This window comes from Fringilla coelebs, assembly GCF_963513975.1.
Source record: "Fringilla coelebs genome assembly, chromosome: 12".
Lineage (NCBI taxonomy): Eukaryota > Metazoa > Chordata > Aves > Passeriformes > Fringillidae > Fringilla > Fringilla coelebs.
This window is the reverse complement of record NC_140038.1, coordinates 20,329,497-20,356,230: the sequence shown is the minus strand read 5'-3', so window position 1 is coordinate 20,356,230 and position 26,734 is coordinate 20,329,497. Positions and strand designations below refer to the sequence as shown.

Here is a 26,734-nt window from a genome sequence, read left to right as displayed (position 1 = left end):
ATTTTTTAAAAATAAATCTTTTATTGCTGTAAATGTGGCTCAAAAGCCAGGGATTGCACAGTAGCTTTCAAAGTACAGCAGGAGCCCTGGAACCCTTTCCTTGTCAGCCCTGATGTGTCTGTGGACAGCTCTGATCCACCTCTGCTTGGCCTGGAGCCACAGGAACACTTGGCTGCCTGTGTTCACTCCTGGTTTCTACTCTGCTTCTTCCTGCAATGCAGGAGAGTTGAAGAAATAAGAGTTGTTAAGATTCAATGCAAACTATGAAGGATAACACTGCCAAACTCTGAAGAGTGTGAGGTTCTCTCGCTGCTCCCAGCAAGGGTTGGAAAACAGATGTTGGTGGGTTTGCCTTTGGGATCCTTTTGGAACCCTCCCATTCTCCCAGCCATCCTTCAGTGATCCTTCTGCAGAGGAATTGTTCATTAATTTCAGGCTTTTGGGTGCTGGAGAAATGCCTCACGTGCACTGGGACCCCTGCTGTTAGATGGACACGTGCCTGGGAAGGTGCACTCAAAACCAGAGGGGAGGAATTATACAGATATTTATAAAAAATTCTAGCTGTATTTCCTATTCAAGCTTTATTCTGCCTCAAACATTACAGCTTCAGTCCAAATAGCATTTAATTCACTGGGCAGTCTGGATATATGGGTGTTTGGATGGGTGATAGATGAATTTCCTGGCTCTCTTCTATATCTAGGTTCATAATTTGACCAGAATGTGGTTGTACAAAATGCCAGTAGAAGAGAAACCTTCCTAAAGCACACACACACACTATTCCTACATCATAAGCTGCAATATATTTAGTATGTAACTGTGCTCACTTTAATTAGGGGAATAGTTCATACAAACCAGAGAGAAAAAATAATTAATAGAAAAACTTGGTACTATTTAGTGATATCAGCTGCAGATCTTGAAAGGGTTTCCAAAGGGAGAAAGGCATCCTTTTAGAAATGGGAAAAATGAAGGCAGAAGAGTCAGTTAGGTGGCCAAGATTCCCTGGCAGGACTGGGAAGAGAACAGCTGCCTTGTGCAGTTTGGGAAAGCATCTAAATCTCAGCCCTCCTGAAGTTAACACTGCATCAGGCACCTGCATTGTCAAACAAGTGCTTTGGAGTCAGAAGAAAAACAAAACCCTGATCTGCTCAAGCTGATAACAAAATTATCCTTCCCTCAATGGGAAGATTATGTGGATGGAGGGACCCAAACATCTGCATCGGATTTTTCTGGCTCACAGATCCATGAAATGTGGACAAAGCTTTGGTGAGTCAGAATCTGCCCTCAAATTTCTACTGGCCTTTGGTTTGGAGTCCAAGTTCCCTGTCTCCAGTAGATTCTTCTGGAAAGCCTGTTTGGTTTTGATTCTTGTTTTAGTGCACATCAGGATGAGTTTGGCCCTCAATACATCGCTTGTATCCCATGCAAAAAAGCTGCCCATGCTGATGGGGGAGCCAACCTCGGAGTGAAAATTCTGAGTGTAGTATTTTCTGCTGAATTGTCATAGTCTGGTTCTAATTTCCCTGGTCATATATTACCTTTGAAATATTTAATTTACCCACCAGATGCAGTTCTCATGGAAGCACATGATACATGTAGTAGTAGTAGTGGAAAGAGAGCAACACAAAATTCATTTCAAAATCCTTCTTTAATGTTGAGTTTTCTGCTCCTATTAGGTAATGATTAATAGACACGGGGGAAACATGAGCTTTTGTTATTTTCATCTGAATGTTAAGAGGTGCTTTGTGAAAACCATAATTTCACAGACTGCTTTGTCATGGATGGTAGTTTGTTATGCTGATGAATTGTTTTAATTAGTCAGTAAAACACTATTTATGATGAAACATTTGACACTTAGAAAATTTGATCCTTTTTAGTTGCAACACTATATGACCAACCTCTCATAACAGAAATTGCCTGAAACATAGTTGGAAATTACATTTTATGAGGTTACCTTGAAAATTAACATATACCATATTAATTTTATAGGGGTAAAGAAACCCATTCAGCCATGTCTACAGTCTTAAACTGTAACAATAAATAATCGTAAAGAAAATTAAATTGTTTCTGGGATGCAAAAAACCAGGAGACAGGCCCAGAGAGAGATCCCACCTTGCAGAAGTCTATTCTTCTTGTTCTGAGAGTAAAGAAAACAGGATTTCTGGCAATGTTATTTCTCATCTCTCTCACTGAGGACCGCACAGTGCCATTACTGTGCAGTGCTGAGGTGCAGAGGCCACAGAGCATGCTGAGCTCTCCGGTGAAGCCTCACACTCCCAGCTGGCCTCATATAACATCCCCCAGGAACCTGCATCCCTTCAAACCAGGAGTTAACCCATCTCCAGCCTTCCTTCTCCTCTCCCAGCCCCAGCCTCCTGTTGTGGGAAGGTGGTGCCCAGAGGAAACCTCGAGGAGGAAAAATGCCCAATAAAGAGAAACAGTTTCAGGCAGGAGGAGCAGATGGGTGAGTGTTCCACCTAGGGATGCAGAAGGACCAGGCATTGTCCACTCTTTGGAGCTCGATTCTCCTTTCTCCTTTTCTCTCCATGTGCTCTCACAACAGTGTGGAATTGACTGAATAGAAATGAAAGCCAGAGGATGAATGTTGTTCATTTGCGGCAAAAAGGAACTTGACTCATTTCCCTGCACAGCTGTGACTTAGTCCAAGGGCTCCTGTTAACTCCCATCCCAAGTAAATCCCAAGGCTTCAGGTGCTGACCAGTTCTGGTCACTAAGGCTGAATATTCCCAGCAAAACTCTTCTTCCAAGGAAAGTTTTCCCTTCCAAAGCACCTTCCTTTCTACCTGTGCCTGCTGGAAAGTTCTGCTGAGGTGGCACTCACTTTTAAAACACAAATGACAGTGGGATGGGATGGGATGGGATGGGATGGGATGGGATGGGATGGGATGGGATGGGATGGGATGGGATGGGATAGGATAGGATAGAATAGAATAGAATAGAATAGAATAGAATAGAATAGAATAGAATAGAATAGAATAGAATAGAATAGAATAGAATAGAATAGAATAGAACTAGAAGTACTGTGCCCTTGAACTCAGGTTTGTCTTCACAGCTGTCTTGATTGCCTTCCTCCGCCCACTGGAACTTCTCCTATCCCTGAACATCTTTAGCTGGCTGCATGACAGCCAAACAGTGCAGCACGTACGTGTATGCAGCTTGTAAGGATTAATGGTGTGGTTGATACCAGTAATCCAAGTCACACTGATTTGAGAATGGAAGAGCATAAACTTCAAGGTGTAAACTACCCAGTGCTGTGGAAATTCCCAGATGTTTGGAAATTCTGGGCTGTTTAGCACCAGATTCTCTATTCACATCCCAAATTATACAGCTGCTCATATCCACCACCGTAGAGAGTTTCCAGGCTTGTCCTGCTCTTAGTGTGACACGGGAAATGTTCTGGGCTGTGTTTTTCCTTCCTGCCCACACCTCATTAACATCTGTCTCTTCATTAGTTGCCATCCTCTGTCTGGGGAGTGCAGCTGCAAGGCTGGCTGGGCTGGGCTCTACTGCAACGAGACGTGTCCCGTGGGCTACTACGGCGAGGGCTGCCAGGTGCCCTGTCCCTGCCACAACGGGGCCGACTGTGACAGCATCACTGGCAGCTGCATCTGTGCCCCAGGCTTCATGGTGAGTGGGGCTGGGTGTGGGGAGGGCTTTCAGAAAGTGGCTGCAAAAATAAAAGAGGGGTTTCATCTGATTTGAAATAATATTTGCATCAAAGCAGCCAAACGTGGGTAATTTTCACCCATCCTGTGCTAAGTCCACATCGCTGTCCTTTGAGCAGTGTCAGTCTGTGGCTGCTGGTTGTTTAGTTAACATCTCTGTTCTAACTTTATTACTGTTAGAAAGATAAAGATAAAGATATGGTTTCCCATAGTATATTCTAAGTCAAGACATAACAAAAAAGGTGTCAGATTATTGTCTGCCTGGAAGAGCAGAGAAAGAATTCTCATGGCCATTCAGCATGTTCCTTGTCAGTCACACTGTGATTTTAATAGATGAAGATATTTTAAAATGTTACAAATGATAGAGCAATTTATGTCTTTTCTGAGCCTGTGTGGCAGGTGTCTTTTACCGAGCATCAGAAAGAGCTTCAGACATTCTGAGGTAAACAAGCATTGCACTTTATAGTTGAGATGTAAAATGGCTGAAGAAACCAGCCAAGATGCAAACATCAAAACTTCAGAGTTAACAATTGTCAGGCTGCAGCAGAAAGTACTGGGACATGGATCCAGGTGTCCAGCCCTGCTAAGGCTGGGCAGAATGGAATTTTTGCCAGTGAGTTCCCTGGTTATCTGTACATGAAACTCCTCCCCTTCAGGAGCACACCACAGAGGAGACGTGCAGGCTGTGTTTAGGAAGCAATACTTCCTAAAGGAAAAAAAATATTTTAAAGAGAGAATTCCACCAAACTTCACAAAAAGTTGGCTTTGTCTGTCCTTCATTCTGCATGATCTGTCCCCACAGGCCTATCTATACTTTCTACAGTAATATATACTATTTTCTCTATACTATTATATACTATTTTACTAGTTTTCTATACTATTATAATAATTATGATTTATAATTACTAAGTTCACTAGAAATCAAGGGACAGGCTGCACAGCTGGGACAGATCCTGGGGAGGTCCTGTATGAGATTAGTGGGCTGCCAAAGACTTTTTTGCCTCTCTTCCTTCTAATTTCACACCTGGGGAGCTTGTGATCCCCAACTGGTATCTGCAGAGCTGTGCAATTGGAGCTATGGCTCAAAGACACTTTTGTTGTCTGCCTCATGTCAGCAGCTGAACCTGAAAGTTGGAGCTTCCACTGATTTCCAGGGGTTGTCACAATGCCAGGTATTAACAGATTTATTTAGGTGTGAGAGGCTGGACTCAAAAGCATCTGTGCAAGATAATGGTGCTTAGAGATGGGGCGGGGGGAAAGAAAAGGTCTTTGAGGTTTGATTCCCAACTCCACAAACAGAAAACAAGAATTTATCTTCTGTATGCAATAGTTGATACACAAGTAGAGGAAGGATAAAGGCAGCAGCATGTTAGTAACAGCTACAAAATAAAAAGATGCCAAGATCCTCCTTCTTATTAGGAATGCTGTCCAAATTGGCAGCACAAAAGCATTTAGGGACCCTTTACTGTACATGTTTTAAAAAAGCATACCTTGTCCAATATACATTGCCCCAAGGCAGCATTAGTGGAGGCAGAAAGCCTGGGAAGTTCCTATTGCATTGCTTCAAAATAATATTTAATCTCATAATAAAGAGCTTTCTTGCATTGACATTTAAACAGCTTGGTTATTGAGGATAGCTCTATAATCACTGAAGCATATTTAGGCATTAGTATCATTGCTCTCACATAATATACTATAATCTCTGGCAATTAGTCCATGAGGGGAAGTAAAGCCTTGAAATTGCTAATTTATTGCCTCTGAAGCATATTTGTCATTCGTGTGCATGCCAGATGAGCTGCAATGGTTCTTTCAAGTGCTGCAGAACACAGGCTGCGCAGAAAAGTTGCTGGGAACCTTCCCCTCCCACCCCGGGGCGTTATCCTGCCAGGATGCTCCGGGCAGGGAGGAGGGAGCTGGAAAAGGTTGTGGGGCCAGAACCAAGCTGGAAGTGCCTTATCCCCATGACACACTCCAAGGCAGGCTTTCCCTTCAGATATTCTTGCCTGGCTCTTGCTGAGGCAGCAGGGGAGCTTTGCCTGGGGGTCGAGCTTTGCCCTTGAATGGGGCGAGTGCCGGTTCCCAGCTCAGGATGTGTCCTCTGGCAGAGCTGGCAGTGCAGCGCTGCTAACGCTGAGCTGGGCACAGCTAATTGTTCACAAAAGCCAGAAATGAATCCCTCTTGCTTTTTCAAGTATGAGCCTTGGCTGAGGCAGCCACACGGGCAGGAATTTTGCCACATAATTGTAAAGAATAAAATCAGGAGCAGCATCTTACATTTTATAGCAATGTTTGATCTACACGTGGCCCTAGGGCGGAGCAGTCTGAGGGGCTGCTCAGGAAGGGGGAGAGGAAGGAAAAATGGTGGGAAATGGGATTATAACTGCTGAATTTATCCAAAGGCAGAGGGGTTGGACCCACAGGACTTTGGGGTTACTGGCTGCCTGGAATATGCAGTGCCCAAGGAAGGACAGCGTTTTCCTGACCAAGCACTCCTCCTGCCCACTCCTCCAGCACAGATGGTGGGTTTTTAACTCACCCTGCCTGTGTCAGGGCAGCTGGGCTGCGTTTCAGGATGAATCATCTGCTCTTGCAGCCAAAACAGGGACATTTTGTTGGGATGCAGAACAAGCCATTAAAAACACAAAGCATCTGGTCACCTTTATTAAATGTATTAAGTGAAAAGGCAGCCATCCCATAGGCTGCCATGTACGTGAGGAGAGCACTTAATTGTTAGAAATTTAAGAAGATTCAAGTTGTAAAATAAAAATGTATATGGTAGCTTAAAGAAAATACATTATTTATTAGCTGTGACATTTCCAAAAATTAAAATGCACAAATAGTGGTGAGCTTGCAGTTTAGGATAGAGTTTCAAAACATCTTCTGTCTTATTTTTTCTGTGGATGTTTTGGGTCGGACTCAACAGTCATATTTGCATTTGTCTGGCTCCAAACCCAAATGACAATGTTGTAAAGCTGTTATTGGGTATCAGAGTATTTATTTGTGTGAGGTGCTGCTGTGATCCTCTGGGGGGATGGCTCTGGTTACCTCTGCAGGTTCTGAACCACCGTGCAGAACTGGGTGTGGATTTGACTGAGGGATCCACAGCCCAAACCAGGCAGTTCTTGGAGGCAGCATACAGGGCAATGAGGACAGGATAATGGTAGAGGAGACACAATAAAATCCTCCCCAAAATCACAGACCTACTCCCCATTGCTCCACAGGCCTGTTGGGAATGTTTTGCTTCCTGCATCCCACTTGTAAAGGAGTATAAAGGCTGTATCAGTTTAACTCAGATGATTGCAGGGAATCATCATTACAAGCACACCAAGAGGGCACTTCCCTCCAACTGGGACTTTTAACATATTTGAGGGTTTCCTCTTAGCACTGAAGTGATGAATTGTCAGAATGCTCTTCTGAAGAATGGTTTTGTAAAGCTGTTCTGCTGCCATCTCGTTTGTGACCAGAAGGAACCTGGCAAACACACACAGGGAGTGCACAGATCAGCCCTAAAAAGCACCAGGGGAGAGTCTTGAATGGTAGAAATTGGATCCTCGTTCCCATGTGGAAATGGCTGCTGCTTGCAATAAATTATCTGGATGCAATTATGGGGATGGTGAGAGGGGTTATACTAACTTATACCTCCCCCTACTTTCAAATTCTGCTCCAACATGTTCTCCTGTAAGTCCACTGAACTCAGGTGTGCAGGAGGGACATAAAAGAAAGCGGGACTTGCCATGTCCTCTCCCTCTTCTTTTGTTTTTGGTTCATTGAATTTTATTCCTGTAATTCAATAAACGTGGTGGAGAAGGCCAGAGGATATGAATTAAATATGACAGGAGACCACAGGAATCCTGACCTTGTGTCTCACAAGGAAATCTTGAAACCAACCCCCTGCACGTACCTATCAGCATTTTAGCAGCTGAAATCATTATAAATGCTATTTAGATACAAGCACCCTCACCTCCTCCATTGCACAGCTAATTGCAGCTTCCCTGAAAGCAGTGGCTATCTAGAGACCTTATCCCTTGCTATGCCTTTGTTTCTTTATGGATGCTTTGTTTTCTTCTTTTGAAAAATGGGTTTAACTTCAAATGCTTCCATTCTGTGTGTTGTGGCAAGGAGAGATGTAGTTAAAACATTTCTCAGCCCAAGACACTCCGAGAAAACTTTTAACACTTCTCTGTGGAATGTGTGGTCAGCTTGTACTTCGGCAGGCACTTAGGTCTATATTTCACATCCAGATGACAGAACTTATATTACTTTAAAGAGTTCATCTATTTATGCTGCTATTTTTTGAAGACCTGTCTGCTTTTATTGAACCCTGCGTGCTGGCAAGCAGAGCAAGCACTTCATCACCAAAATGAAAGAATCCATTTTGACATTTCTCTATTTCTTCACTATATTGGTAGATCCCACATAAGCCAATCACATGCTGCAAAGTATGGAAACTACAGCAGTGGTGATCTCTTGCTAGAAAAGTTTTCAGCTTTTGGAATGGCTCTTGGATTCCCTGAAGCTTTCCAAGATTTATCCCAGTGCTGTGCGTCTGTAGCTATTTGCATCTTCCGTTTGCATTGTATCAAAATTGCATTTTAAAAGCACAATTAATGCCTTTCAAATATATCCTTATAGAGGTGCTTACGTGTATGGATCTCTGGCTGGGCTCAGTGGGAATCTGGGCACTTAAGTACTGAAACACAGGCTTCATTTGGGTCTGTAAGTCCATAATTTTGTCTGGCACGCCTGAATTTCTCAACATAATGCTTTCCCTACCACAGGGGTACAAATTGTTCCCAGAGTTTACATCAGAGTAAAACTTTACAACCTACCTGCACATTGAGTAAAAGTCAGCCCTTGTAGCACACAATGAACAGTAGCTTGAGCACTTAGTAAAAATAAGTATAAATTATAGTGCTGTGAAGCTATTCAAATGCACAGCAAATGCACACCAAATTTTGCAATGGATAATCTCTTGGTCAGTACAAACACCCACGCACAGGCTCAGACCAGTCTTAGCCTGCTCTGTGCCTACTCGCTGAGTAAAATGACCAATTTACTGTTCCATAGAATGAGAAGGACCATGATTATGGTCCTTTAGAGGTCATAAACACTTAGAGGTCCAGTCTGTAGAATATTCCAGCCCTAGCAGGCTTCCTTCTGGCACATTCCAAATCTCTTGTTCCCTGGAAAAAAACATACAGGAGAGAAAAAACAATCTTTATCTTTATATTAAGAAAAGTGGAAGCCTGTTCTCCTGTCCTACACCTTTAAAATTCTCTCTGTTGTCTAAAAGAAAAAAACAGAGTAAATAGAGAGGAGCACCTTATCTTATCTTCAATTGAATTTTCCCTGAAGGACCCAAGTCCCAGGCAGGTCTGGAGAAATTGGAAGCATCATTGCCTGTAGGTGTTTTCTAAACACAAGGTACAAATTTATCAGAGTATTCCCTCTCTTCTACATGCTAACTTTCATCTTTATTCAAATGTATCATTCTTCACCGCTTCACAAGGAAGCAGGGGAAAAAATGGATGAGACTTCTTTGTGTTATAAGCCTGTGGTTCGGTAGTAAAATTATTTTATAAATTTCACAAAATTCTTAATATAAAAAATGAACGTAAGGCTGGCGATAGAGGATCTGGTTTGGGGGCTTTAACTCATTTAAATGATCCATTTCTCTTTGAGATAATTCCAAAAGTACTTCAGTGGAAGCTCATCGCAGAGCAACAGGGCACCTCATCAAAAGGTTTAAAAAGAAAAGACGAGGGGAAAAAATCTTCAATAGAGCCTGTGTCCTTTTATCCTTGATTTACCGAGCATATCAGTTACCCCCCTTTGTTAAGAGCTCTTTTCATTTCCAGGTATAAAATAAATTCAACCATTTTATCAAGATGTTCTTGTTACCAGCCACCAGTATAAATTTTACTTGCTGTAGGTGGGGGAGAGGTTTCCTGGCACAGCAGTTGTCCAATTAACTGGAGTATCACAGGCAACAGGAATGGTTTGCAGGGTCTGGTTTCATGAATTACCCGGGTGCAGGGGGAAGATGCATTTTCTCCTCTCTGGTTTCCCATTTGTGTCCATGCCCCAACATCTCAAACCCGCAGAGGTGACGAGGGGAGGAACCCTCACTGTGCAGGTGGGTCTGAGCATGGCCTGCAGCTGGCAGGGCGTGAATTATTAATTGATAACAAAAGTAAAACAAGCTGTCTCAGAAGTTGTGGAGCTACAAGAGCCCTGTTTGCTACAAGAGCCTCTCCTGCCCTGCTGCAGTAACGCTGTCAGGCCTCCTTTGATGCTTTACCTGGCCAAGGACCTTCAGGTGGGCTCAGGGACCTCAGACTCACTTAATCCCCTGACTGCATAACCAGCTTCAAAGTACCATGGATCACATTCCATAAAAAAGAAAAGGGTTTTGCCTGAGCAAAAGTTGAATATTAAGTCAGGACATAGAAGAACCTGATTCCAGTTCTCCCAGCCTTTGAACTCTTTCATGGTTATTGTTTTTTAACTTTGTTTCATCTCAGTTATCCAAAAGTTCCTAGCAGAGTTCATCTTAAGAAGTTTGGGAGTATCCCACTGTAGTCCTGAGTAATTCCTCAGCCACCCCTGAAGTAAAGAGACATAGACAGGGGAAGGGCCAAGCCAGCAGGACTGTCCTGGGGATCCCAGGGACAGCTCAAAAGGGGAAGTCCCTGCTCGGATACAGGGAGCAGTGAGATGCAGCTGAAGAGTCACCAAAGAGACCTGGCAGATTCAGAGTGTTCTGAGCAGGTTTGAGAGGCTCTTTTTGTCAAAGCTAGCAAGAAGGACATGCAGTCTCTTTGATAACAGATATCAGTGTCAGTTTTAGGTCTGGAGGTGATGTGAAAGGCAGAGATATGGGAAATTCAACTAAAGTAACTTTAGAAAATTGAAGATGTAGCTGTGCCATGGGAAACCATGATGGAAGTCAAAAATTATATTCACCTGGTATTTAAAAAGTGAATACAGATAAAAATCAGTCAGTCAGAACAACAAACCAGGCCCCTTACGCTAACTATGGCTGCATCCCAGATGCCTCTTTCCTGGTTTTGGTCTCTGGGGAATGCACTCTCCTTTGAATTTGCATTTTCTGGTATCTTCTAGATAGAGATAAGTCTGAAAGCTCAGCTGATTGTTTTTTGAAGCTTACAGATTACTCCACAAGTGGATGTGGAACAAGAAGTGGATCTCAAGCAGGCAACAAAGCCTCTCTGCTCCACACAGCCCAAGAGTGAGCTGGGAAAATGTTTTTTGAATGAAGGAACTGACACTTTCCCATTGGACAGAAGTTTTTCTGTCATCTGGGCTGCAAGTTGGAAGGTCTGAGTTTACAAACAGAAATCAGAACATCTCACACACAATGTTTAGGTAGTTTTCCACATAAATAGAGCTGATCACAGATCATTTGCACTTACCAAAATTTTTGCATCGTCACAGAGCAGATGAAACCTGCCTCTGAATCACTTCTTTATGTCCCTTTTCACTGATGGCATCCGAATTTTCTTACCCACTTCTCAGAGCATACAAAAGAACATATTTGTGTGTATGCAATGGCTGTGCTTGGAGTTTTTTGTAGTCCATTTGGGCCAATAACAAACTATGAAATTTTTCATCCCAGAACTACTCGGTGTGATCAGTACAGACTGAGAATGATCTTCCCTAGGCTGTGCAGTGCCCTGCATGGAATGACTTGGTCTCAGTCCAGCTCCCTGTGGATCAGTGTGTACATCACAATCCCCATTTCCATCAGCAGCCACCAGCAAATTTGCTGGCACATTGAGCCTTTTTACCATTTTCCCTTCACAAACCATTGCTTCAGGTCAAGCCTGGTGGTGTGGCTGTGTGATCCATCTCAAGGTCCCTGCAGGGCCTTTTCTGGGGACAAAGAGCACAGGTACTGAGAGCTTTTGGAGCAGCACCCCTCATGAGCCACCCAGCTTGTCCTGCACCTTTCCCAAATGGCAGGTGAAGTTGGAAACTCGGTCCAGCTGTGAGGTGACACTGCCACACATCGTTCAGGGAACAGTGGACACCACCTCAGTGCAAGGGAGCTGGATGTGGGCTAAGCCAGGATTTCAGTAACTACTCACAAATGTATTCTCCTGGCTCTGCTGAATTACAGGAGGAGATAATCTCCATTCCAGTGCCAACAGGGAAGATCATTATGGGGAGGCCACCTGTGTATTCCAGGCTTTCAGACCAAGCCGCTCCCCTATTGATTTTGATATCAGTGTTTTATATCAGTTTTATAGAGGTTTTCATATCAGTGCTGTCAGTCAGGCCTGCTGCTGTTCTCCCCTGAGCTCCTCTGGACCAATTAGGGATTTCTGTAGGAGCCATAGTGCTCTGGAGCCTGCAATGCCCTGTGCTCTCCCAAATCCTGCAGTGCCCTGTGCCCTCCCAGAGCCTGCAGTGCCCTGTGCCCTCCCAAATCCTGCAGTGCCCTGTGCCCTCCCAAATCCTGCAGTGCCCTGTGCCCTCCCAGAGCCTGCAGTGCCCTGTGCTCTCCCAGTGCCTGCAGTGCCCTGTGCTCTCCCAAATCCTGCAGTGCCCTGTGCCCTCCCAGAGCCTGCAGTGCCCTGTGCCCTCCCAAATCCTGCTGTGCCCTGTGCCCTCCCAAATCCTGCAGTGCCCTGTGCTCTCCCAAATCCTGCAGTGCCCTGTGCCCTCCCAAATCCTGCAGTGCCCTGTGCTCTCCCAAATCCTGCAGTGCCCTGTGCCCTCCCAAATCCTGCAGTGCCCTGTGCCCTCCCAAATCCTGCAGTGCCCTGTGCCCTCCCAGTGCCTGCAGTGCCCTGTGCTCTCCCAAATCCTGCAGTGCCCCTGTCAGCACCCGGCTGCAGGAGCAGGAACAAAGGCTCTGCTCCCGCCTCGGGGCATTTGGGGGATGCTCTAGAGCGGTGAGCTGTTGTACCGCAGTGTTTAACGAGGTCACTGAGTGCACAGGACACGGTGGCCCCCGCTCAGCTGTGCAAACTGCAGCCCTTTCTTTGAATTCAGTGGAACTTTTCAGAGCCTTTTATGAGCTATTCCATTTCATTTTGCTCTGCTCACTCTCTTGTCAATGCACAAGCTCCAGAAATTGTCTGTGACAGCTCAAATTCTGCTTTGCCAGCCCAAGTTTACCTGAACACAAGTGCTGCCTTCAGTGGGATTGTCCCAGGTACACGAGAAGGGGGTTTGCCTCGTGTCTACCTCTACTAATGAGAAGGTATTCACTCACACACAGAGTTTATAATTTGATAAGAACTCTGAGCAAGTCCCAGGTCTTCTCTTTCTTCTTATGTTTACTTTTACTGGGCTCTGCTGCAGTTTTATTTACCAGAATAACTCCAGAGTTTTCCTAAGTGGGTCCAAAGGAACCAACTTGGTACAGAAAGCCTGAAAGCCTCTGCCTTTGTTGCTAGTTGACATATTTCATGTGTTTTATCCTTAATTGGCAATGTGGCTGTGTCAAATTGCATTTCTCTTCCTGTAGCCTCATTCAGAGCCAGTGGAGCTCAATATTCTGCTCAGACTGAGTTATTTGATCTGAATTTTGCAGAGGGATGAACTGCTTGCCAATAGCAATGCCTCCTTTCATCTATTAGGCTTCCAAATGTATATATCTTTATCCACACTATCTATGGTTCTGTGCATGAAAGTGTTGGTAGCTGACTCTCCTGGTAGCTCAAATTGCAAACTGACTTCATTAAAACCTCCTAAGGACAGGATTTAAGTTATAGGTTAGTTTTGCATTTTATTTTCTGTGCAACTGTACTGTCAAAGACTTTGTCTTTCACAATCAGACATGTAGAAATGAAAAATCCTGATTTTGTTTTCTTATGCCAAAGAGCAACTGCAATTTTACCAGATCTCAAACTCTTTTGCCATAGGGTTTTGCTTTAGGAATCTGTGAGAGTTTGAAGGGGATCTCTCTTATCTGCCTGTGTGTGGTCACCTGGTTATTAACCAGCTTTTCAGAATTACATCACAAAACCCATTAGCTTAGACTTGACATCTTTTCCCTTTTAGATGCTGGTTTTTTGGCTTTGATCCTCTCAGCTGTGGATCCTGCAGCTCAGCACCAAGGTCCACCACAGCTGTTTGCAGCAGCAGCCCTGTTCCTTTGTGTTTTCCATCCAGATTGCTACTTCCATGGCTCCAGTGCTCATAGCAAGGGGCCAGTGGAGAATTCCTGCTGTTTCCAGCCCTTTTAGCTCCTCCTGGACTCAGTCCTTTGGGGTGTGGACACGAGGTCAGGTGTGCGCTCATGGACTGGTTTGAAGCTGTGCTTGGACATTGTCCTTAATTGTACAATACAGCTGTGGAAGAAGTCAAAAAGAAAGTTTGCAAATAATGCAAAAATATTGGGATTGTCAAGGCAGTAGCAAATTTGGGGAAGGATTCCTGTTCCTGAATGACTGGGTATGTTGAAATTCAGTATTTAACAATGTAGAGTAATAGATGATAGGAAAATAATGTTAAGTAAATACACAAAAAAATGAGTTCTAATTTAATTCCTGCTATTCAGGGAAAGAGATCAGGAAATCACTGTGGATAGTTTTCTGAAAAACTCAACCCCTCAGTGAGTCTGAAAAACTCAAACGAACCCAGAGCGCCTGACAGAATAGTTAGAATGATCAGGATGAGAATAAAACAGGATGGAAAAGCCATTTTTTTGGTATTGTGTAAATCCATAATATATCCAAGTCTCAAATTACTGCAGCCAGCTCGGCTGATTCCTGCTCACAAAGGATAGAATGGAGATGGTGACAAAGATCATCTTTTCTATGGAATGCTTTCTATAGAGAGTCACTCCATGAGCGGAACTCGGCTCCCAAAACAGATGGCTGAGGAGGGACACGATAGAGATCTGTGGAGCTGGGGATGGTGCACAGAACATGAACAAGGAATGGTTATTTACTATTTCTAATAACCCAGGAACAAGGGCCAACCAATTAAATGATTGCACAGCAGGTTAAAAACAAAGAGAGTGCTTTTCACAGAATGCGTAATTAAGTTGTGAAATGGCTCCCATAAAATGGGAATAACAGTGGGATGGTTTTGCTTAGAGAAGGGGTCACTGAGGGTAGGGATGTGAGAGGTCTCTCACTCCATGGGGGAAGGAGAAGAAGGAAGGCATTTTTGCTACTTATCACAGTATAAGAAGTTTCCCAATTAAAAATCAGGCAGTGGGTTTGAAGCAAGCAGATAAAGATGTTTCTACTCCTTTGTATTTATAATTAAACTGTGGATCTTCTTGCCAGAAAACATCATGGAGGCTGAAGGTATAAATGATGCCTTTTATTTCCTGTTTTAGCTGATGTTCTTTTTGCAGAACTGTTCAGACTTGACAGCCAGAACCCACATTTATTATTGCAAAAAAGTCAGGTGGCCACAGCTGTTTTACAAGGTGGATCTTGGACTGTGACACTCAGGCTGTGTGGATAGACCAGAAACCATCCTAAATTTCCAGGCAAAGGTATTTCCATTAAATAGCTGGGGCAGAATTGACAGGCAGCTCTGGACTCTCACTTTGAAGGTCACTGTCTGGCACTGAAATGCTAATCTGTATTTCCAAAAGGCTCCTGTTAGCCACTGATCTGCTCTGCCCAAATCTGGGGAAGGAAATGATGGAACTGCACACAGTGTGTCAAAATCTTTCCTTTGCCACAGAGGTAACCCCGATTTTGATGCCTTCATTTTTAAAAAAGGCCAGAAACCAGGGTTTTTTAATCTTTACCAGTGTATTCAAGGACTGGGGTTTGGTATTTTGGTATTTAGCCACCTTCCACCCCCAGTCTGAACATGAGGAACTTGTTGGGCACATCATGGAGATGTGCCAGAGATGTACTTCTCAGGGATGCAAATAATCCCCACTAACTTGAAATAATGCACAGGATGACTGGGCCATTTTACTTTTGAGGATATTTAATTGTGATCTGGCCATGTATTTTGGAGCATTTTAAAACAGCAGCTGATCAAAGCTGCTTGTAGTGAGAGCAACGATCCCCACAGATGTTTGACTCTTTACAGCTTCCCCAGAGTTAGTTTAAAATATGCTGAGAGTTTACTCCCTGCCTCACCTGTATAAATCTGCAGTGGCCTTATTCCAGGTTTAAATTCCAGGTTTAAATTGCTTTAACTAGAGAGGACCTGGTTTCCCAGGTGGCCCCACATTGGACTTGAGAAATCCCTCTGGTACAGACATGATTTACCTGCCTTGATAATCTACCTGGTTTACCCAGTCTAAATCCAATTCCCTGAGTTTGGAGAGGTCCCTCCTGGATAAATGTGTTTTGTGATATGCTATTAGGTGAAAAGTGCTGACTGCATAAAAAAATATTCTTGTTCAGAGGTTGATGATCATCTTTTGTACTCTCCTCACTACTTTCCTTCTGAATACATTTAATTATATGATGCTGTATTCATTGCCTTGCTGACACTAAAGGGCTCTGCAGTTAAGCCTAAATACTAAACCAGGCAGATATTCAAGTGTTGTAAAGTCAGTCTAGATTTTTTTTTTGCCAGCTAGTGCTGCTCTGATTTACAGGAAGAGGGAGGGAGGGAGGGTGAGATTTCTTGCCTGCTTTCTTTATTGAATTCTCTTTGCATTTTTTAATAACCATGTTTAGGTAACTGGTACTGTAGGAATGGATTTTTTAATTGCAGATAACTGACTGGTATTGGGCATAGTTTTAGTGCAAACTAGAAAACTGTTCCCTGGTGGTGAGGGGGATTATAATGCTTGCTGACAGAAATCCAGCCCAGGTTTGCTGGCTTTTAGTATGCAAAATCCAATTTTTTTAATGAAGGTTTTATTTGTGTTTGTTTTCACTGGATTTCATGGAGGGGAAAAAGCCCTCCCAAAGCCAGGATTTGCTGCTTTTATTCATGAGTTTTACTGTGCCAGGGCATTGTTCCTTTTGGCTGTATGGAGCACATTGGAGCCAAGCTGCTGGAGGGCAGGAGAGTGGTGAGATTCTGTGCACCCTCCACTGGAAAAGATGAATTTCCAGTGGAGTCCCAGTGTGAGAGGACCCTGAGCCAACAGGCAGTGCCTGACTCCTGAGATGCACAAATCCTTGCATCCTCCACAAAAAATCCCTCACAGCTGGGATTTGCTGGACTGGAAACCATGAGCCCTGTCCAGTTAATTCCAGTTTTCACATGCACAGTGCCCACGCTGGGGGGCTGCTCAAGTTCTCCCATCTTGATAGGTTCAAATTATTCCCCAGGCAGCCAAATCCTATCCAAAGGCTCTCCTAAGCTGTGACAAATGATCCCCAAGGTGCCTGGGCAGTGGGTTGGGAAAGGTCCCTTCTGGCAGGATGGATGGATAAGTGTTGCTCTGAAACCCATTCTAGCCCAGGGACCATAGGGTGAGTACTCGGGTTTTTTTGGTTTTTTGGGTTTTTTTTTTTAATAAAAGTAACCCAAATGTACTGTTAATGCATGTCAGATCAATTCTGAGGCTGTGCACTGGGAAACAGAGCAACCCAGGCAGGGAGTGAGAGGTTCTGGGGACTGAGAGGCCAGAAATTAAAACAAATGGTCCTGGTTCTTCGGTGGCCTTAATCAGGGAGTAATGTGACTTATGCTGTAACAGCCCACAGCGAACATATTTGGGTTTATAAAATAGGAATCCATGAAGTTTAACCAGATTTTGTACAGTTCAGAAAATAACAACTACAGTTACTTTGTGGTAAATTTTACTCCCCTCTCACTCACAGCTCAGAGCTCTTCTTGCAAAGACTATGATCAGTAAAGTAAAATTAAATTGTATTTATTAAAGTACTGTAGGTACTTAAAACTGACATTATTTATCATATTTTGCTTACTCTCTCTTTATAACAAATGAAGTTTCCATTTTGTTTGTATGCATGTTCTGCTGAATACTTCTGATCCGTCATCAAATTTAAGAATTAGTATCAGGCTGAGTAATTCTGGACTTGGCATTTACTGTGAAATTTACTGTATGAATTAGCATATTAGCACAAATTCAGAGGTGAAATAAAATGCTGACATCCATTTGTAAAGGTTTGTGAATCCCTGTAAGGTTATAGGAAGCAAAGAGGAAGTTCTGCTCATTCCCAAAGGGATCCGTGCTTGGCATCTCCGTGTTTTGCTGAGAGAGCTGCAGTGTCACCGGGGTGCAGACTGGGGAAAGCTTTGCAGATGGCTCTTGGAGGGGTTGATGATTTCATGAAAGACTCTGGCATTCAGGCTGCCAATGGTTCTGTCTTTGGATGAGTCATGAGCTGTAAAGTCACTTTTTTAAGGGTAGGAAAACTCTTTCCCATCCTTTCTGCCTTCCCTGTCTTTCCCATGAAAAGGGCACAGGGAAAAGGAGATTGAATAAGATCACTGTGGTTTCATTTTGTCCTTTTAGATGTGTATCAAACCCCAGCACAGCTCCATCACATCGTGTTACGAGGTGTGCAAAGGAACTTTTCTCAGTGCTCAGTCGCAGCAATCACCTGCACACGGAGCACTTGGCACAGGAGCCTTCCCCAAGGTTTTACTGCATTTTTTCATTAGCACCAATAATAGCCTCTGCAGGGAGTAATTAGCAACACCCAGAGGGAAGAGGAATTCTGCCAGAGGACATCATTATGTCTGGAAAACTAAAGATGCTGTGTAGTAAGGTCATGAATAAATTGTTTGAGTCCAGGGTGGAGGACAAGCCCGGTGCAAGTACAAAGTTTCCCCCTGCTGCTGATCCGCTGATGAAGAGCACAGTAATTTCCACTGAACACCATTAAGGAAATTAGTTTGTTCTGACAGTTTGTGTTGCTGGATACCATATGTTTACCTTGAGGGAATGTTTGTGGAGAACCACTTTGGGTTAATTGTAAATGTCACAATTAAATAAGTAAATATAGAGGAGCGGATCTGTGATCTGCATCAGCGCGCAGACGCCGTGTCCCAGCACACCGGTGTCCCACGTGCCGTGTGCACACAGAAATGCACATTTGTAGGTGCTAAATCCATACTGATCAGCTTATCTGGACACACGGGCCTCAGGTACAAACAGCAGCAGCACTTGGCCTCCCTGATCTGCGGATCAGCACACACAGGAGCCTCTCTCTGCACCGTGCCCTTCTTTCCGCTCTGCGCTCTGGGCACCGAGCGTGGAGCGTCCCTGGGCTGCTGCCAGGGGCTGCACCTCTGATTCACCCGCCCAGCCCGGTGAGGAGGGGGCGAGGGAGGGATCAGATGGGGTGTTAGAAATCTCTGATTAGCTGGAGTCCCACTGCAGATTACCAAAGGTTCCAATATTTTTCCTTTCAGCGCTGTCAGTCGCCCCCAGTAGCCTGTGGGAGTTGAGGAATTTCAGCACCTCGGCAGATTAAGCCTCCGGAGCAAAGCTGTCACCCAGGTCTTTGTCATGCAAACTTGAGGCCAGGTTCAATAACATCCTGTTCCTCTTCTGCATTGCGGAAACCTTGCAAATTGATTTTCTGTTTTGCCACCGAGTTCAGTGGAACCAGACTTCAGCCCTCCAAGGGAATTGTATTCCTGTAGATTGTAGCTACTTCTGAAATCCTTAAATTCACATCCTTAAATAGCAAACTTTGTGACAGACCAGGTGTGGGTGCAAACTTTGCTGGATGTCGTTGACCATTGCTGGGTTATTAACTCTCTTTATGGTCTGGGATACCCTTTATTTTTTTCCCTTTCAAAATGCATTTCACAGACTTGAAGTCCTAATCCAAAATGCACAAGAATAAATACAAATTTGTGTATTGATCACCAGAAAGGATTTTTAAGGGAGTTGATCGCTGCTTATAGCAGGAATGCATCTTGAAAAGAAACAAGAACTGTAACCTGTTAGGGTAACATTAATCCAGGGAAAACAGTTTCTGAAGCAGCCAGAGCTTGTTAACACAGCCAACACCTAAGGCAGCATTGTGTCTTTAAGCTCTACTAATATTGAACAATAATAATTTTGGTGGAGGAAAATCTTCCCCTCTCCCTGAACAGAAACAAGACAGATTATTGACTGCCATCTAGAAAGATGGATGCTGTGGCCCTCAGAGTCTATTAATATTTGATGCTGATGGATGTGAGCTGGCAGCCTGAGTTATTAATGGAGTTTGGTTCCTTGGACCTCACCCTCAATCCATGGGGGAGAATTAACCATAATGAGAACTGGATGCCCAAAGCTCTCAGGGTGCTGGGAAGGGCTGTCAGTTCCAGCAGAAATGGGTGTTTCTGAAGTGTTTACAGGCATGGAAAGTCATAGGCAGGGCTGCTTAGGTCACTGCCACCATTCATTCTAATTTCAAGGGGACTTTTAGGAACTGCTTCCCTCCTCTGTCTTTGCCAGGTTGGGGTGCTCTCCTCAGGTCTGGATTTCAAACAAGAAGAGGCTCAGTGGTAATTTCTGAGCAGAGTGAGGTATGGGACACCCTGTCCTTGGTAGCACTCAGGTGGCCTCTCCCAGGCTGGAGTGATGCAGAGCAGAGAGCAGGAATGTGCTGCTCCACACAGAGCAGGGCATTTCCCACAGCTGGCCCTAACCCCACATTCCCTAAAGAATTTTTCCATTGTTTATGTTAAAGTCAGATTTGACCCCTGAAATTAGACATAATCCAGTGGACAGATTTGGGGGTATATTTTGATAAGCTGGCCCTTGTAAGTGAAAATATTGAAAATTAAACACCTGTGAAAGTTTGTGATGTCCATATGGGTCATTCTGATTTGGAACATAGAGATGGAAAATACCAAGTTATTTATAGCTCAATTTCCTAATATAGCTTTAACATTTCCAGGAGTATATGTTTGATTGAATTAGCTACTCCTTCCTAGCATGGGTGCCACATCCAGGCATTGCACTATCCTCATTAACCTCCCAATCTTAATAGGAAAAAAAAAGAATAATCAAGATAAGGAGCACAGCTGTTGATTAATTTTACTAAATAGGATAGAAATATAAAGTACCATATTGCAAGAGTGAAGATTCAATACACACGATTTGAAATCAGTTTATTAGAATATATAACTCATTAACAGCTGGATGCATACACTGCAGCATTATCCACTTGGGCAGGTGGTGAGAGGCAGGTGGAATTTACATATCTTTAACAGTACCTGAATGCATTTCATTTCAGAGGTCATTCTCCCAAATCAAGTTCAAAATGTTAATAACAAGGTGTGCATTTATAATTAATAAAATCTTAGAACCAGTGCTATAGTTCAAGTGCATTTTCCTCTTATGTAATTAAGAAGTTAAGTGTATTTGGCAGTTGTCACTCAGAGAGCTCTGAAGGTCTCACTTGTCAAACCTGGGGATAGAAATCTCATTAAACCAGGTATTTTTTTTTCAGTTAAGGTTTGTTTGCAAAGTACATGAGTGGATGGTGGGCAGCCAGAATGCCCAGCTCTGTCAGTCCATAAAGCCAAGTACATTAAAGTAAATGCCAACACTCAAAGGCTCGGAATAAACAGCCTGATGTTCAGCTTGTGAGAATCACAGAATCTTTAAAGTTGGAAAAGGCCTCAAAGAGCACCAAGTCCAACCATCAACCAGCACCACCACTGTGTTCACCACTAAATCGTCCTCAAGTAACACATCCACATGCTTTTTTAAGATTTCAGGAATGATGATTCCACCACTTCCCTGGGCAACCTGTTCCAGTGCTGGACAGCCCTTCCTGTGAAGAAATGTTCCCTAATATCCAATCTAAACCTCCTTTGGTGCAACTTGAGCCCATTTCCTCACCTTATTGTTCTGTCCCTTGTTACCTGAGAGAAGAGACTGACACCCACATCTCTGCAACCCTTTTTCAGGGAGTTGTGCCCCTTTTCTTTGGGATAATTCAAAGGGATCACAGAAAACCAGTGAATCCAGTCGAGCTGTGCCTGGCCAGGGAGCACTGCCCCCAACAGCAGCTGCTCTGCAGTCACAGAACTTCAGCTGAGGCACTTGGAATCCTCCTGCTGCCTCCAGCCCTGGCCCAGATGGTGTTTTAGAGGTGTCAGGATGTGGGGATGTGGTTTTGGGCTGATTGATGGTTGGGCTGGATGATCTTCAGTCTCTCCTAACCCTGATGATTCTGTGGTTCTGTGGTTGGTTAATGTGACTCTCCAAGGGGTATTTTAACTCCACATCACTCTGCTCCCCTTTCCTTTTCAAAGGAATTTTCTTTTCCTTCTGGATCACTAGTTCAAATCCAGATAAGGTCAGTTGTCATAGAAATTATTAGCAGTACCAGCAGTTCTGTGTAGTACATGAAATGAGTTGGGAGTTTCATTCACACAGGATAAGGGCTCCTAAGTGGCACTAATTGGCTGTCTAATTGTCACACACAGGAGAAAGGCAGAGGATTGATTAGGCGTGGAGGCTGAATGCCCCTCTGCCAGCCCGGGTTCCTGGAGCTCATTCCATAGGCATGCTGGCAGGGTAATGAGGGGCAGCCTGCTTTGGATTTGCTGGCTGTCAAGGCAGCATCTTTTCCTGCCAGGCCTTTGCAGGGGCACTTGTTTTACTCCACCAAGGTCAAAGATAGCATCTTTTACAAACAGTGCCTTCCCTCAAAAATCAGACACTTGCAGGATTTACTTGTGAGCGGTATATTTTAACTGTTTCCTTTCCTTCCCCCTGAAACAAAGCTTTTCTAAAAGGTCTAAAATAGGATGAGTCACACTGGTGTGAGGCAGAGCTGCTCCAGCAAAGCAGATGGGGGTTTATGGTGCTCAGAAATCTGTTCATATTTCCTTGTGCTGTCTGGGTGTCTGCTGTGTGATATACAGGCTCCTGGAGGTACTTGTCACAGCATAGGGAAGCTGACATGGTGCACATTTCACTCCTGATAAATGGATCCTCCTATCAAACAGCGAAGCCTCTCACCTGCAAAAATACATTTTGACCAATATCTTTTCCCCTGAGCTATGGCACAGGACACACCATGCAATGGAGTTACTTTTTAACTTGTAGTAGGTTCACTTTCCCTGGCATAGAACTAAATTATTTAAGTTTGACTCACTGAAGTAGTAAATTTAGGAGCTAATTTGCAATGTGAAAGTCAGGATTACACACAGAGGAAAAGGAAGCCAAAATACCTTGTATATGTTAATGTGTAGACCCAGCTGTGGGACTCAGTAAGTTTACTAAGGCTTAAACCTCAATTAGTGAGGTTAAACCACAATTGCTTTAAACCTTATTGTGCTCACATTTTAATTCCCTTGTTGTATCAGATGAACAGTATTAGTAAGAACTGTGTCTATCCTTTCAACCACACAAGCTGATCAGTGCATACAGCACACAGAATGTAGTGTTAGAGCATTCTGTATTTCTATAAAGTAGAAGTATTTATTCTCCTTTCCCTCCCTTTGCCACCCCTGGAGCAGAAATAGGACAGAGCCACGTCTCTGTGTTCTGCTGTGTGCCTCCTGTCTCTGACATCCACATCACTCCTGGTCTGCCTTCTTCCCAAAGTCACAATCTCATGCAAATTAATTGAAAACAAATGCAGGTACCAGCTACACATCAAAAAGCTCTGATGCACCTGCCATGTCGTTTTCCTCTCTGCCAACCTGTGGAAGATGAGCATGTACGAGATCCTTTTGGTTTTTAACAGCCCTATTCTTAGAATATATTTTCCAAGAACCGCAGAGCAATCTCTGCACGGTTTCAGACTGTATATTTTGTGATTAGTGCTTCGTAAGTGATGTTTTGCTTAATGATCTAACATCTGCTCTAGGAGGTTTGTTTTTGTAACTTCCCCACCTCCTGCTGAATGAATGCCAGAAACTTGTCCCTTTCCTCCAAGTCAATCAAAGCACTAATTGCATCATAATCATGGGAAGCAGCGGTGACTGCTCGAGTGCTGAAGACTCAGCAATCAACTCACAACACTCTGCTCGCAGTTCGGAGAGAGAAAGCTTCCCTGTGCCGAGCTGGGAATTTCCTGCATGCCAGATTTCTTCAGCTGACTCTGACTTTTCTGGGTTGCAGGGAGATGACTGCACCATTCCCTGCATGGCAGGGACCTACGGAACCAATTGCTCGTCGGTCTGTAACTGCAAGAACGATGGCACTTGTTCCCCTGTGGACGGGCTGTGCTACTGCAAAGAAGGTAAACAAAATTCACATTTAACAGCTCCCTACCATCCATGCCTGTCCCCTTTGAAAGTGACACAGCTGTGCAGTCAGGAACTTCACTCCTTTCTTATCCTCCCAGGTATCCCAGTTCAGCAGGGGCTGGACTACAAGTCCAGTCCCTGCCCTGAAAAGGGGCCAGACTTCCCTGCTCTGCAGAAACATGGCACAGAACTGGGTGTGGGGGCAGAAGCACTGCTCCTCTCCAGGGGAAATGCAGAACAATCCCCTGGCTGCTGGGTCTTTAGGCCTTTGCTGCCCTGTCTCTCCCAGACTCCAAAGCCACTGGGCACAGGAGTGGAGGGAGCTTCCTGCCTCTGTGTCCTGTAGCCCCTGGCACTGGGCTGTGCCTGGCCTTGGTCATCCCCTCCAGCCTTGAGCTGGCTCCTGCCTGCCCGTATCCACCTTGGGCTGGTCTCATTCCCGGTGCCCAGGGCTCCTGGCTCATCCCAGCTGCCAGCCCTGCCCTTGGGCATTGTGGAGTGGTCCCTGGCTCTCTACCCTTGCTGCCATTCTCAGCTGCCATCCTCCTGTACCTTGACATGGTGGCACCCCAGCTTTGTGCAAGTGTCCTCTGTCTCCTGAGATAGCACAGTGCTGAGGATGCGGCGCTCATTTATTTGAGTGAATAAGAAGTCTTGCCTGCTCCAAGGTGACTGACATCTTTTCTTCCCACACATGTCCATAATTCCCTCCTAGATGTGGTGGTGAGCACATTCCATGGATCCAGTGACCACCTGAGAATTCCTCCACTGCTTCATGGCACAGCAGCTCTTCTGTTCCCCCAAAATCCCAGCATGAGCTATGCCTGTATGACATACATAAGCCCTAAAACAGAAGTGAGGCAAATAACAATAAAACCTGGCATTTCAAACATGAATTAATGGATCACTGTAGAACCCCATTTAATGAGGGTGTATAAACCATGAGTTACTGCTCAACTTCCATGACACAGAGCTGCAGTGTAATGAAAGTCATTGTGCTCCTGGTAGTTAAGATTTGAGCCTTAATGGCTAGAAATGATGGCATTGGTCTTATTTTAGGTGTAATAGCTGCTTTATATTAAATAGCATTATCAAAAAAAGAAAAAAAGAAAAAAAAAAGAGGGAAGAAACAGGCAGCATCACATGAAAAGTTCTTGCAGTCCTGTAGGTGAGAAGGTCTCAAGCCTGACAGACAGGGACTGCCCCAGAAGTTCCCAGAAAGGCATCAGACACCTAAATCTGCTTACAGCCAAGGCTTTGATGCCTCCATCTGTGTGTAGAGATGGTGGGAGATGGAGCTGGGAGGTCACAATAAAAGGGTCAGTCTTTGACCCCCAGTTAGTCTTAATTTACACCAAAAACCTGGTCCTAGAAGCAAAGAGCAGCAGCTTGCCAGCTGCCCGTCCCTCTGTTTTCATGATGCTGTTTCTCCCCTGTTTCCTTAGGGTGGCAAGGAGTGGATTGCTCTATTCCCTGCTCAAGTGGGAGCTGGGGTCTCAACTGTAACCAGACGTGTTCCTGCAGCAATGGAGCGTCCTGCAGGCCAGCTGATGGCTTCTGCCTCTGCTCCCCAGGATGGCAGGGGGAGTTCTGTGACCAGCCTTGTCCTGTGAGTGCAAATCACAATTTGGGGTGGTCTTCCACTGCTTTAAATCACAGTCCCCATAGCTCTGCTGAACAGAGAGCAGGGGGGGATCTCTGTGATGTCTGAGGAAATCAAGTGTAAATAACAGATTGGGGTTCTAGCAGTCAACTGGATGTATTATACTTTGCATTGTATTTTATCAGAGCTATTGCTGTGTTATCTGCAGTTTCTTGAATGTCATTTTTTAAAGTGATTCCTCATTTGGTTCTGTATAGAAACATTAGGCACTGAGTTTCTGTCTTCTCTGTATGTTAATTTAAAAAATGCAACTCAGCATTAAGAGGGACATGATAGATGATTTTGCTCATTTCAGAACAAAAAGCTGATCACTGAGAGGATTTTTTATTTCTGTTCTTGAAGGATGGAACATATGGCCTGAATTGCAGCGAGCGTTGTGACTGCAGCCACGCGGACGGGTGTGACCCTGTCACCGGCTACTGCTGCTGCCTTGCAGGCTGGACAGGTACAACCAGCAGCTCCCTGTGTAAACCTTGGGGCTTCCATTCATCTGGGGGCTTGGGGGGTTATGTTGGTTTTGTTTGGTTTGCTATTGCATCAGTTATAACCCTGGACCTGGGACTGCAAACTTCTAAATAATAGATTGAGACACGATCAGCTGAACTTGCCCATATTTAAATCACTCGTGATGGTGACAATAATTGCCATTCATTAAATTTGTATTCAGATGAGTTGAAGATGGCTCCAAACCTGCAGCCAGATGTTAGCCTTCTGTGAAAGATCCTCAGGAGGGATGCAGATCATTCATAATCCTGCAGAGTTTTTCCCCTTGAACTGTCCTTTGCACAGGGGTGCAGTTGTGGGACAGTGAATCCCAGGACCATCATACCTGGGATGCAGACAGGGCATTTCTGATGAGTCATTACAGCTGCTCCAACACACAAAACTCTGATTCTTCCCATTTTCCAATGGTTCTTGTCACAGGGTAGTTGCAGTGAGCAGATTAATGCTGGTTTGACAGAGCTGTTGTCATTACACAGCAACAGAGAGGAATATTCAGTGAAGTTGGAGAGTCCAGGCTGGAGTTCTCAGTACAATTAGACCTGCACTTGACTCCACACTGATGTTCTCTTTCCAGCTTTTGACAGCAGTAGGGGGCAAGTCATTGACCCAACCATTTCACACTTTGCTGCCTAAAATGCTGGTTAATCTCTCTCTGCTCTCTGTTGAGGCCCTGGCTGGAAATAAAGTTATGTTCCATATACTGCAGAACCACCAGTGGCACTGACAGTCAAAATGCATTTATATTAACAGCAAGTCATTTGGAAAATTTCATTGTTTTTCAAACAAGTAC

General features: G+C 44.3%; 1 protein-coding gene across 2 annotated transcripts in view; it reads left to right on the top strand.

The window, feature by feature from the left end:
* The window catches only part of MEGF11 (multiple EGF like domains 11), a 184,150-nt gene that overhangs the window by 109,278 nt on the left and 48,138 nt on the right, over nucleotides 1-26,734 (top strand). For both annotated transcript variants that reach the window (XM_084213617.1, XM_084213616.1), the window contains exons 7-10: nucleotides 3,471-3,645; nucleotides 23,650-23,770; nucleotides 25,223-25,386; nucleotides 25,783-25,885. In XM_084213617.1, coding sequence (XP_084069743.1) covers nucleotides 3,471-3,645; nucleotides 23,650-23,770; nucleotides 25,223-25,386; nucleotides 25,783-25,885 — 563 coding nt within the window. The remainder of the gene's footprint in view (nucleotides 1-3,470; nucleotides 3,646-23,649; nucleotides 23,771-25,222; nucleotides 25,387-25,782; nucleotides 25,886-26,734) is intronic.